Below are 14,498 nucleotides of genomic sequence, written 5' to 3'. Positions count from 1 at the left end.
CCTGCTGGATTACCTGGCAGATATAAGTAACGAAAGCAGATGCAGTCACTACCACCAGCAAAAAAGCAGATTTCACACACAGAATCACAGGACTGGAAATTACTTCAAGAGTTAATATATTCATTCCCCTTTGACACAGAGCAGGATTAACTAGAGTCTTCTGTCACTCATAATTCAGGCTGAAAGAACAAGATATGTGTCTGAATAGATGATTTTTAAGAGAATAGGTAGTGATGGAGATTCTGCTTTCTTTTTTATAAGGGGCAACGTGCTCAAGTTGCACAAGAAGAGCTTTTGTCTCAATATAAGAAAGAAATTTCTTATAGTTAGGACAATCATTCACTGGAACAACCACCCCAGGGACATGGTGGAGTCCCTTCATTGGGGGTTTTCAAGATGTGACTGCACAGGGAGCTAGATAATCTCATCTAGGCTCCTTTCCCACAAAAGGTTGGACCAGATGACATTTCAAGGTTCTTTCCAATATGCGCTGGTTTATGTTCTATGAATTTTTACTTAAATGACTAGAAAACTAAACCAAGCTTTTATATCTACATTGCAGAAGGCAGTGGCAAGAAGCAAGAGCATAAAATCCTCTTATTGTTATCATACTCGAGTTGTCTACTTGCATATCAAGTACATGCTGTTTCTTTCCCCCCCCCTTCAGATGCTCTACACAGCAATGGGCTGCTCTGAGAAGAAGCAGAAGTAATGCAGATTTTGACCCTGCTTCAGAAGGAGAAAGCCTATCTGATGCTTAGGGTTTTGGTTGCAGAACAAATACCTGTTGTGACCAGAAGACACTATTTCCCAAATTCTTTTGGTGACTATGGAGTGGTCAGCACAGGGATCTAATACTGAGAACTCAAAGAACTTCTGCCTCACCACTGCTTAAAGACAGTAAATGGCTGAATCTAACAAGGAAGTAGATTTTTTAAGTAACAAGCTTCAGATACAAATCAGGACATGCATGTTCCCAGTCAGGAGATAGAGGGGCAAGATATGAACTACCAAAAGGTTGTGTCAGAGTTTGCAAAGAAAATAAAAATAACAGTAGCTTTTTTTTCCAGAGAAAGTAGTCAAATAAGGGATTTACCTAAACTACAAAAGAGGTTTAAACAGATTAAAACCAATCTAAGTAGGGTCCAAAATCTGTTCTTTCATCGAGAACAATAAATTAGAGATTTCTGAGTAAAGAGAATAAGATACAGAAAGAGAGACAAAAATAAAATTAAGTACCAATGCACCACATTTGGATGGGGATCAGATAATTTTTGTGACTGAATTATAAAAAAGCTGTTATGTAAAACTGCTTCCTAACAGAGCTACAAAGCTGGGGATGGTGCCATGACTGCAAAATATGAAACAATTTCTGCTAAAAAAGAAGACATAAAGGCAATCTGGGTAATTACAAGCAGGTTAACAACTGCAATAACCGATACATTCAAAGCAATATTAAAAAAATAGTAAACTATTCTTCACTATATCTCTCATAGCACTACAAAAACAAATAAAAGATGGAAGTAAATAGGGCTGTTTTGAGTTTTGTAGCAATGCAACTGCAAAACATGTTGGCACAAACCCCCTAGATTTTAAGTATTTCCTAGGATGTATGTGATTTCCTCTTGTGACTGATAATTATTTGCTTCAACAAACTCAGACACTCAGAGATATGACAGACAATCTGGACTTTTTGCCTAGTCAATAACAAGGGAAACTGAATGAAATAAAAGAATTAAGGAAAACAGAAATTTGACCACTTGAAATGGTGCTTAAAAAAACTGTCTGGGCAACAGAGACATGGACAAGTCTATGAAAGAAGGTGTAAGATTGGTTGTCGATCCTTTGATAGACATCTATTAATCACAAATCTTTTCACTTTTATAACCATCATTTAGAGAACGTACACCCCAAGCCCTATTGCTCACGTAGCTGACAGAAAATTACTGAAAAGCCTTAAAGGTGATTCTAAAACAAACTGGCCAGCCATGGAACACCGGTAAAAGGCAGTGATATCTGCTCTGCAAAGGAAGCTGACATGCGAACCAAAACATCCAGTGTGGAGTGTGATTTCAAGAGTAACTAATTACAGCTAAGTTGAACATATATAATCTATTTTAGCTAAATGGAAATGCAATATTTGTATGTTAAGCAAAATTATTTTAAATTGCATTTGCCTGAGTCTCAAAAATTTAGCATTAGTGGTATCATTTTAACTCATAGAAGACACAGGTATAGCAAAGCGTAAGCACTTTTAGAATGCATTACACCCACTTTTAACCAGCTTACAATGTACTGTGATGGGCAGCAGCAGTGACACTTTAGTTCTGCCTATTCACTACCAATTCTCCTAATAATTTTTAAACCTTTGGGCCAAATTCAGCCATGTCTGACACAAGAATAGAGATGCTAACTACCTCCAAGTATAGTTAAATGAGCTACCAAAAAAGAAAACAGTGGCTAGGTACATAAAGGGAAAGATTCAAACCCATGCCCTCAGTGAGACAAAGGCAGTAATATGACTTGTACAGTTAAGGGCATAAGTGTGCCAGCTGGCCAGTCAGCACCTAGCTTGGAGCTAGGCATGATGCCTCCTGCTCAGCCAATAGCTCAGCGACACAGAAAAGGAATGATGATGCTGTGGAAAGCAGAGGGAAAATGGAGAGAATAAAGCTGTGCTTGCATTGAATGAATCACTTTGATATGTATAGAGACTCAGTTTGTTTGGTAACAGCAGCAACTGTGCATGTGAAGTTACCATCCCAGCTATACCAGATTAATCAGATCCCTGCAAGAAACAGAACACAGATAAAACTGTGTAGGTTGACAAGATGTCAATACACAAAACTGGTAGCTTCTCAACATCTTCTGAATGCATAAAATGGTCACGTGCTCTGTAGCTGCTCATATTATTAAAATCTCTGTAGACATATATGAGGACTGTTTCCATGAACATTAATTAATCCAGAAATTTCTTTTCCTATTGCAGTCATCATAACAAATACTAAATTTGCAAAGACTAACTTCATTAGCTTCTTTTCACTCTTGTAAGAACTACAACGCGGGAAAACAATTTATTTCAAAAGTAAAATCCAGCAACTGTTACTTCATTCCTCTCAGAACAGCAAACGTGTTTAACTTCAATATGAAAGTGCTACTTTGTCAATAAGCAGAAGAGTCGCTGTCTGCTAAAGCGCGAAGAATGTCACGCTGACTTACAACCTTTAAAGAAAATTGAAAACCTCATCATTTTATCGAGGCAGTTAAGGGCTAAGCAGGAATGTTTCTTCTGAAAATTGTTATCACAGCTCTTTTGTCTAACAAGCACAAAAACCATACTCAAAGTAGAGCCAAAACCATGTCACGTATTTGCAAACAGGCCTACGGGCGTGATTCTATTAATCATCATCTGGAAAAAGGACTTTTTTCTAATAATAGAAGTAACCATGCTATTTGGAAAACCACATTAAAAGTACTTTACATCAATGCATCTTAAAAAATACTTCAAAGCAAATCCATATCTCATAACCCTCAGTACAGGTAAAAACAACCCAGAAGTTAAGGGAAGCTGGAGGGGTGTTGATGACACGGATAAATCTGAGATCATTCACTGCTCCCAGTAACACACTGGGCTGTTTTTTACCTCAGAAATTATACTGTGTGTTTTGACAAACACTTTTCCAGGGAATACTTGGAGGAGCAATTGATAAACCAGAGGGTTGTACTGCCATTCAGAAAGAACTGGATAGGCTTGAGAGTTGGGTCAAGAGAAATCTCATTAAATTGAACAAAAGGAAATGCAAAGTCCTCCATCTGCGTAGGAATAGCCCCATGCACCAGTACAGGCTGCAAAGCAGGTCTGCAGAGAAGGACGTGGGGGTACTGAAGAACAAGAAGTTGATCATGACACAGCTATCCACCTTCATGGCAAAGGTCAAGAGCATCCTGGGCTGCATTAGGAAAAGCATCACCAGCATGCCAAAAGAGGTAATGCTTGCCCTGTACTCTGCACTGGTGAGGCCACAACTGCAGTACCATGCCCATTTCTGAGCTGCCCAGTACAAGAAATAGACTGACTGGAGTGAGTCCAACACAGGCTCACAGGGACTGAAGCATCTTCTATATGAGGAGAGGTAGAGACCTGTGACTGTTCAGCCTGCAGAAGGCTCATCAGGAGAACCTTATGAATGTGTATAGATACTTGAGATGAGGGATGAAGGCAAGGGAGCCAGACTCTTCTTGCTAGTACCCACTGACAGGACAAAAGGCAATAAAAAAACCTGAAACACAAAATATTCCATCTAAACACAAAAAAACCCTTTTTCGTTTTTTTATGATGAAGGTGGTAAAATGCTGGAACAGGCTGCCCAGAGGGATTGTGGAGTCTCATCTATGGAGATATTCAAAACCCTACTGGACACAGTATTAGACAACCTGCTCTGTTGGACCCTGCTCAAGCAGGGCATTGGACTAGATCTCAAAAGTTCTCCAACATAAATACTCCTGTGATTTTAGAAAGAAGTAAAATAAATCCACCTCTTCCTCCCAGCTCTGTTTCAGCAAACATACTCAGCTTTAATGACCAGTGCCATAAATGTTCACAAGACTATAAACAGTTGCATGATGGGGCACACAAATAATTGTGTAAGAACAGACAAACCAAATCATTAAGACTAAAGATTTCTAGAACTCCAGTTCTATGGAGAGAGATTAATCAGTAACAGAATACCATGTTGTTCCCAAGCACCTATAACACAGCCTCTGCAATGGGACTAAAATCAATTAATATCTACATAACGAGAGAATTAGGCCAACATAATCCCCAAATTAATTTTTCTTGTAAATCTATCAAGAGAAGGAAGTCAAGAAGATTTTCACTTTTGCACACTCCTGAACACAATCCATAGTTCAAGACAATCAGTTTTGTCAATTAGTCCTTTTTGTTCATCATTAGCATCATAAAAATGAAACAAAAAGGAAGCAAAAGAATCTCAGTTACAATGGTGACCACAACTCTAAATTTCTGAATAATCATATTAACTTTCAGAAAATACAAGATCAGTTTTTGTCCTGACTCTAGCATTAATTTCAAAAAATTATGTTTTATGCAAGTGAAATACTTATATTAGAAATCTACTTTAAATAGCTACCTATTTATGTTGTTTTTTCATCTGTATTTCTTCTATCTTCCATTTTACTTTGTAGCATTCCTTTTAATACTTAAAAATGTTTGGGGGAAAATAGATGGAAAATATTAACTTTTCCTATATGGGTGTTTATTAAGATAAGTCTTTAAGACAACATTATATAGGCAAAGTATTACATTTTATGATTGATTTGACTCATAAATCAGTTATTTCCTATCCCTAATAAAAAAATTGTTCTTTGACAGTCAAAAAATGAAAATATAACTGGATATAACTGTGTTGTGAAAACTAATGATTACTGAGAACTTCTAAAAAATTTACAAGTAAGACTTCCAAGAAAGAGTACACGTCTATAATAGTATTGAATATGCAGGTTTACACATGCAGGTTAGGAACTAAAAAGTAGTGAAACTATCACCCAATAATCTGCCAGAAGTAAATGTCAAAAATCAAAGCCCTCCTCCTTATTCACGCCAAAATAAAGGCTGAATAGTTCACGTAGAGCACAGGTGCCTTCTGAGACTAACACATTTTTTCTAATTCAGGATGCAGAAAAATTATTTTGCTGCTCAGCCAAATTGCTCTACTGCCATACAGGCACATTAATGTTTTCCCTTGTAATTTACAGAGACGCACTTCAGATGCTCAACTGTCTGAGACAATTGTTATATTCTAATGAAAGCACTACTCTGTTGTGGGAAAACTCAAAGTACAACTACCCTAAAAGAGATTAAAATGCATAGCTATTAAAAAATGCATTTTATTTTTTGAGGAGGAATGGTTTCTGGGTATATTCTTTCCCTATTCTCCAAAACAATTTACAGCAAAATCTCTCCAAAAAACCTGAAAGCCTGTCATTCAATTTACCCTTACATAAGCTTAATTTTCATCTCCTAGACAACTGATACTAATTAAGTTTTGTGTTAAATTTTCTCATATATTTTTCTCATATTCTTTGATCTACATTTCTTTCCTCCAGATAGCAAATAATTTTAAAATACGTACAGCCACAGAGCAAGAAATACTAAAATTGGTTTGTGCTACCCTTAGAGTATTGCTCTGAACCACCTACAAAGGCAAGTTTTTTGATATAAAGTATTTCCAATTTTCAAGTGTTTTCAGAATTAATTTGCAGAACCTCCATTCTTCAAAATGCATAAAAGTAGGGTAAAGTCTACTGATACGTTGGTTATCACACCGTAACTCATGAGATGCAAATACTTAGAAGATATCTCACAATGTTTTGTCTAAACACACAATGAAAATTGAAAGTGGCTCTATCCAGTAAATGCACATAGTTCATTTCTGTTGCATATTCAAAAGCATATAATTTTTTAAGGTATTATCTTTTTTCTGTGCCAAAGGAACTCAGTTTCTTGCAAATTGCAATTCCTGAACCAAATTCAACACACTGTGATGCTGTAAGAGGATTTGCAAGTTTTAACCACCTCTTCCATTAGAAACATAATGATCAACTGGAGTATCTAGACTGAAGCCCAGCCACTCTTGGGCTTAGCTATTTTATTCAGAACTTCAGTACATCAAACAGACATCTAAGTATCGAGTAGTTTGTAAGTGCCACAGTGGCTGAAACAGTAAAGTGATTTATTTATTTTTAATAAGCAGAGATACAATTTAACCCAGCCAACCATAGAATAAAAAAATAATTATTCATCTCAATAAATGCATTTAAAAGTGGGAAAATGGAAAAGCGGTTGTGAAATACTTCAGGCCACCAGCAGTAAAATGGACTATAAATGCCTGCCTGCTTAAAAAGTACGTTAATATTTTGGGAAAATATTTGTAGTTATTGTTAATAGGGGTAGGAACCTCTGAGGTTGCTCAAATTCCAGACCAATATTTCTTAAACTGAAAGATTTAATGGCTCCACACTGTAACACATGATGAAAGTAACTTGTCTCACATCTAAGAATACACAAACCACCCAGACAGGACCTGGCCAAAGGCTGCTTAATGGTGCACAAGGTAAGCCTAACAACTGACAACTCTGTAGTACGTACTATTCAGGTTTTTGAGATATGGAAACTGGCACTGAAACAAATAGTGACAGCTTGAAATCCTGGACAAATTTACACTGTCATCAAATTTTGGCTGGACACAATCTTAATATAATACAACGTTTCTTTCGGGCTTCCCTGTTGGTTTTTTGGGTTTTTTTCAGGTTCTCTATGCCATAGGAGTAACAAACATTAAGAAAAGAGGAAAAAAACAGGCATCTTAAAAGCATTTTGAGGGGAAAACCCTCAGCTCCTATTGCTACTCAGGCTTACAATGTGAATTCTAAGACCAGAAAAGCACTGTTAAAGGAAACTTTCTGCAACAGTAATATTTAAAAAGCCATCTGTTAAGTGACTTCACACATCTTTTATGTCAGTAAATGAGTGTCAATAGACGTGCTTTTTTAACTGAAAGACTTCCTAAACCCCAGTTTACTACACTGTACTGACCAGCAATATCAAAAGGTGTCAGTAGAATTATGAAACCCAGGAGAGGCTAATCTAACAACAACCAAAAAAATCACCTACCTACAATTTCCTTTTCCAGGAGATGTACCATAAACCAGGCCCATTCTGTATCCTCTACACAGAACATATTTTCTCTGTATTTTCCAATAGAAATGCCTCTATCCTTAGAATTCTGAGTCAAGCATGTCTCCTGGAAAGACTCTTTCTCTCCCTGCCTGCCCCAGCTTTCCCTCTCTTCCATCTGCCTAATTCTTCAAGGATCTTTTGACCTATCAGCTCAACATCCAGGGCTATACAGCTTTTGGCTAGTTCTTTTCCTATAAAGACAGTTCAAAAGAATGTGTGTGCGTTGCCTTAATTCTGTCAATAAATTTATGAAAGATATGAAAGAAAACAAGAAATAAAGCAGTATATTTACTCTTTCCTCTAGAGGCATGTTAATAGTAAGCTGTCATTCTTAGCAATTAAAATTATTTACTTAAGTCCAGTCATTAGCTAAAAATGACAAAAAGGTAAAATGTAAATAGGCAGGCAATCCAATAGGATACCTAATTCCACTGACAAGAGCAGTCCATAACTGCTGCAGGGTAAAAGACCATCATTACTGCAACATTTGGAAAGTACATAAGGCCTTGAAAAAGGCATGTGTCCACAAGACCTGTATCCATTGTAGGTAACAAGTCTAGAATAAGGGAATCTATAGAGAAAATCCAGAATTATTTTGGTACTGTACTGGAGTAGAAAAAGAAGCCTATGTGGAAAAGAGTTGTTGGCTTTTGTTATCAAGGTATGTCACCACAGAAAGCAGGACCACTGGTAAGAGTATTGGCTTGGGTACACCTGCCTAAAAAGAAAAACCAATCCTCTTAGGAGGTAAATGCAGGGCGTTACTGAAAAAGGACTACTGTAAGAAAAGTAACAGATGTAAAGCAGAAAAATGTCTGCCTTTCAGGTATCTGGAAATCAAAATGGAAACATACAAAAGTTAGGAGCAAGTACTTGCAATTTTGATTTAATACAAAGGCAAGGCAAAGGCAAGGAAATATAAAGGCTTAAGTGTAAGAATGAATTTACAGTTAGCAAGGAACAAGAGTGGCAACACAGAAATGTTTCACGTTAAAAGCAAGAAGAAAGAAAATAAAGGACCTTAATGAGAAAGAAGAGCAAGCAACATGCTCTACTGAAGACTGAAATACTCAGTCTACTGCCTTCATAAAAATGATAATACCTGATCACAAACTGATATGTACTAGGGCCTGGGGGTAAGTTAAATTTAGTCCTTAGAGAGCTATATCAACAATTCATGAATTACTAGTGATCATTTTTGCAAATTCATTATCTTGGAGGTTAGAGAATACCTGAGGGCTGTAATGGAGAAAACAGAAAATATATCTTTAAAGGGGATCAAAAAGGATGATACCAAGACCCTGTATATCAGTGAAATTTATGTTCCTACATGAGAACTAGAACAAATTATTAAAAAGACAATTTAGAAGCATCCAGAAGATATGAAAGCTGTAAAACATGAGCTAACATGAATTTGCCAAGAACAGGCTTCTGTCAAAACAATACAATTTCTCCCACTAACTGAACAGCTTGCCTAATGGTTGCAGCAATAGATATATTAACTGCCAACCACAGTAAAGCTTATCAAAATGTTTAGGTGCTATCCAACATTACATTTCCATTAATAATGTCTGGAAAATTAATTATATCAGGCCAATGTGGTTCAAAACTAAAATTCAGTGACCGTATTAACATCTTGTTATCAAGGTGGAAAACAAGTGGCCATAATTCATTTAATTCATAGCTTAGAAAACAGAATAGAACATGCACTAATGGAATTTGCAAGGGTTAGTTTAAGTCAAAACAGTATCATCTTGGTAACAGACAAAATGGTTTTAAAATGAACACTACATATACGTGCAAACTAATGTAAGAAATCAAATGAAGAAATACAAAGTGGGGAAAGAACAGCTAGGCAGCAATACAGTGGGAACAGATCTGGTGTTTATAATTATTGTAAACTAAATAGGTATCAACCCTGTCCTACTGTAGTAGGAAAGAAAAGCATTTTCAAACTGCACCAGTATAAGATATCAACTGTTCTCATAAAATTTGCCTTATTCTTATTGTTAGAAGATAGAACACTTAATTCAAGGACCAAATTTTCACAAATGCATTCTTACACACCTGCAAAGTGCATGTCAGGCATTGGAAACAACACACATTTTTCTTGAGAAATTTATTTACTTGCCTGTAGCATCCTTGTTAGTTCTTATATCTATATAAATTACATATCAATAGCAAATTACCCTTTTGAAAATTTGTCCTTGGATGTTCAGAAGAAAATCCCTTGAGATAAAATGTTATATAAATTTTCCACAGCCATAACTGCTTCAATATAATATTTGATAATTTAATATTTGAATATGTTACTTCAATATTTCCACTTTCAGTTTCTTAAGGCCTATTTTAGATTTCTACTTCTCACATTCTCTATCATGTTTTAATGGTTGTAGTAAAACTAGGAAGCACTTCTCAGGTGTTCAAATACACAGCTGTTGACATCAAAATCAAAACTTGAAATTAATATACCAGATATTAATTAGCACAAGAGAAATTTACTGTAATAGATGTTTCTCAAACCAAGGTATATCAATTGATGTATAGTAGCAAATAATGTTGTCAGAGTCTTACCATTAATTACTGGGGTATAAACAACAATTCCAACTAAGTTAGGATCAGATACAGTTGTGTCCAGAATAAGGCCACCAATACTGAAAAACAAAGTACAGTATTTAGAATAAGGCAAGCAGGACCATTAATTAGTATTTAAAAACTTTTCAGAGCAATCTGTCTTAGAACATCTTCAAGACACAATTTTCACCTCAATTCACCTTTCCCCTGTGCCATTACCTCATTCTGAGCTACCGACTACCATCGCTGTAGTTAGTTATTTATTAAAATTGACTTCTCGTATAACAAAGACCACAGAATATCAGCCACTCTACTTTTCAGATTCGTAACTGTCATTGGATTAAATAATCTGTCAGATCAGTGCACAGTCTTGACTGGAAGCTGCAGGAGATGAGTAGCTCACCATTTCCCTCATTTGATAGGGCACACTTGTCAATCACAGACACAGCAACCCATCACTAGTCCCCAGCTACTGCTGGCTCCCCCAGTCAGTCCCACCTGTGACTTAACTTTGTAACTTCCTCATTTTGGGAAGACTAAAGTTTAATCACACTCTAAATTCTAGAGGCTCCTTAAATGTTTCTTCTAAGTACAACCAGGTGTTAAGTAAGATATACAGAGATGCAGGATGACTATTAAGATGCTTCTGTGACGCAAGACAAATAGACTTACCTGCTTATAATCATGGCAGTTATAACAGGCTCCCATCCTGAATGGAGGACAGTTCTGGTAGCTGGGTGTTTGGCAGCTATGACAATCCCCATCGGAGTCAGAACCAAAAAAAACGCACCAACCAAAGGAGATACATAGGAATATGTCTCTAAAATAATAATAAAGAAAAAAAGCAAACCTGTTTTACTTTCAAGACATTCCTATACATTTTTCCTAAATTAGAACTATAAAATAAATTATAATCCATATCATACAATTGAGGAATCTTAATAGTCTTCATCACTACTGCACCTAAAGTGTCAACTACTGCACTGAACAATGTATTTAACATCTGCCATCTGTGATCGTTGTCTCCCATCTTCTCAAGGACAGAACTATCTGTACAAAGAAGAAATTTTGAAGAGAATTTTTGTATGATACTTTATGATAGAAGTGTAATAAGTCTGTGGAATATAAAACATTGCCTTGTGACTCATATTAAAAAAAAAGAAACTGAATATACTGAAAATGCATTTTGTTTATACACAAATTCATAGCATATGGACACACCCTTCTTTCCAATGCACAGATAATAGGTTTTATATACAAGTCCTTTAAATTGAGTTGGACATAAAATGGATTATAAAACCTACTCCAGTGCTGTAATACTGCTGTGTCTCCTTGAAAAAAACAAAAACCACCAGTGGCTCTCAACAGTGAGGGATCTCTAAGGACAGGACACAGACAGAGCTTAAAATATTTTTTTAAAAAAACCTTCTACTATGATAATATACTAACACCTTATTGGGATTCTCTGTTATAACACACAAGAGGGAACAATAAATAAATAAACTGGCCACCAATCCTCCCCATGCTGCTGAACAAGGGTAAAAGACTATCATTATAATAAGGTATCTGTTTACAAGTTTTAAACTAGTCAACTGAAATTCACCCTGCCCAGGTTTTTTAAGGCAAAAATGATGAAAAAAATTAAGGCAAGGCAGTTGGTCCCTCCCTACCAGAACTTCAAATTCTACTGCCTGTCTATTTAGCTGAATTAAAAACAGAACTGTAAAAGCAATTAATAGTTTAGAATTATCTTACAGAATCTGTCACAAGTGAGCTATGGGAGACTCCACTTGCAGAACACCTTACTATAACAGTCTAAAAAGATTAATCTTGAGATGCATCTTTTAAGGAAGGGTAGCTATCTTTCTCTTCATATTTAATTCACAGAAGAAGCAAATATATTTTACAATAGTTGGAAAATGGGAAGAGGAAAAAAATGATCTCTCTTTTAGGGCTCACTTTACTCCATTTTTGACAGATTTATAGCAGGTAGCTTACATGGTAAAAGGAATCTCACTCAACCTGTCTCTGCTATAGAATTTGTACTATCCCACAGCAGAAGATAAACACCTAAAAGCACTCAGCTCTTCAGTGAACTTCTGACTGTGACGTTAAACTAAAAAAGGAAGGAGGGAAGAGGAAAAATCAAGGTTCTGATCTTTGTTTACTTTAAGCCCTCATTCCTTTAGTAAACAGTGATATAAATTAATATTCTAGTTCAGAGAACTCAGATGTTTAATGTTTTAATCCTTGTACAGGGTATGTACTGTGCCACTGAAAATAATGCAGCCCCTGGTAGAAATAAGAGGTAAGCTGGAAATATACTACTTCAAACCAACTGACAGGAACCTGAAAATAATAATGTGAATCACACAATTTGTCTTCTCAACCCGGATCCAACATGCATGAGAAACGAATGCATATATTTAAACTACATTCTGGGGAAAAAAAAGAAAGCTTTAAACAAAGTCTTCAGGTCATTACTGACAAATGACAGTCAACGAGGACCTCCAAATTTAATATACTGGGTGTTCCTATTCCAGTTCCTACTCCTCGTCTTCTGTTGGAGGAAAGGTGCCAGGACACAGTGACGGTCCTGGGGAGCCCTCTAGTGCTTTCCCCCAGCTATTTAACAACGATTCACAGACACGGCTCCGTTTAGGGAACTGCTAAGAACTGCTAACCTTCTACTATTTAATCCCTGTGTTTGAGAGCTTTGTCATTATTTTTAAAGCACTCTGACGAACCTTTAAGAAATTACATACATGATAGTGACCAAACAAGATGTTTAATTCAGGCCTAGTGTAGGTAAATATGCTACAGTCCTTTCCCCTGCCTCTCCTGGGTATGCCATAAAGCATTGCATCAAAACAAAGTCTGTACACCTTTGTGCATAAAACTTGTACACAAATCATTTCCCTCCTTCCAGTCTTGTCTGAAAACACCTAGTCCCATGCAGAGAGCAGCCATAAACTTAAACATTTGTTTCAAACCATTTGAGTAGTTAGGCTAACAAATCATAGGGGACAACAGTTAATTCTGAATACAGGTCAGAAGTGAATCCCACCAACTTCGTTACTCACCTACAAACTGTGGGTTTCCTTACAACATTCCCACTGGGCTTCTTATTCAAGCATTGAGAAAGCAGGGAAACAACAGAAAGGACATACAAATATCTGCACTGGAGGAGACCAAAGTTCTCATCTAGCCTAGTATCCTTTGTCTGACTGTGGTCAACAGTTCAGGTTATGGAGAGAAGAAAAGAAAGGTGACAGGTTTTGAGTGTTGCTTCTTTCAGTGTGCCCTGCCAGCTCCTGCTGCTGTTTGCATCAGGCATTTCATCACTCAAATTTCTGTCTGCATCTGTCCTCTCTGATTAATTTATCCAAAGAGTTTTCTTAAAGCACTTTTGTCCTCTTAACACAGCACAGCAGTAAGTTTCACATCCCACTCCTGTATTATGTAAAAAAATTTTCTTTCTGTTGCTTAATCATTTTCTGAATGCCTCTTCCCTGCCACTCACAACTTTATAAACTCTTTATAAACTTCTCCAGGGCAGAAGTTACTCCATACTTTTAGTCCTTGTAACTATTTCATAGTTCAAATACACACATCTTGGAAACAACACATTTCCAAGGGCTTTGTGGCATGTTCTTACTTTAGAAAGACTCTCTGTTTCCTAAAAGAAAGAAATGCAAAGAAATTGAAAAAAAAAATACAAAGAGCAGAAGCAGTTCTTTTAGCAGTAACTAGATAATTTCATACATCACCAAAAGAGAATTATTTCCAGAAGACCTTATAGAAAGAAAATTAGGAATAACTGTTAGAAACACACTTGAATGTGCTAATCCTTCCCCCTAAATGTGTGGGATCTGCTCTTCAACTGCAGTGGCACAGTAAAATTCGAGTGGTCATGACAGCTGTAAAAGTAGCAAAGGATCAGTTCAAACTGGTCCCACTTCTTTTTTTATTCCTCTGAGACACATTAGGCCATCTGTAAGCAGAGGTGTAAATCTCTGGAAATATGTGAAAGGAAGAAAAAAGTCCAGGTTTCTTTCCTCATCTTCTTCTTGGGGTTGAGTGTTTTTTGTTTAGGTTTTTGAGATTAAAAAGAAAAGCATGTTATAGGAGAAATTGAGATATTACTAGTAATTACTTACTTCTT

At 36.4% G+C, this 14,498-nt stretch overlaps 1 protein-coding gene across 1 annotated transcript in view; it reads right to left on the bottom strand.

Moving 5' to 3' along the window:
* The window catches only part of SLC41A2 (solute carrier family 41 member 2), a 48,177-nt gene that overhangs the window by 12,826 nt on the left and 20,853 nt on the right, over window positions 1-14,498 (bottom strand). The window contains exons 7-8 of the mRNA XM_027680439.1: window positions 11,006-11,153; window positions 10,334-10,413 (exon numbers count right to left, since the gene is read on the bottom strand). Coding sequence (XP_027536240.1) covers window positions 10,334-10,413; window positions 11,006-11,153 — 228 coding nt within the window. The remainder of the gene's footprint in view (window positions 1-10,333; window positions 10,414-11,005; window positions 11,154-14,498) is intronic.

Source organism: Neopelma chrysocephalum, unplaced genomic scaffold (assembly GCF_003984885.1).
Source record: "Neopelma chrysocephalum unplaced genomic scaffold, ASM398488v2 Primary Assembly neopelma1_59, whole genome shotgun sequence".
Lineage (NCBI taxonomy): Eukaryota > Metazoa > Chordata > Aves > Passeriformes > Pipridae > Neopelma > Neopelma chrysocephalum.
The sequence above is the reverse complement of the archived record's forward strand: the minus strand, read 5'-3'. Positions and strand labels throughout refer to the sequence as shown.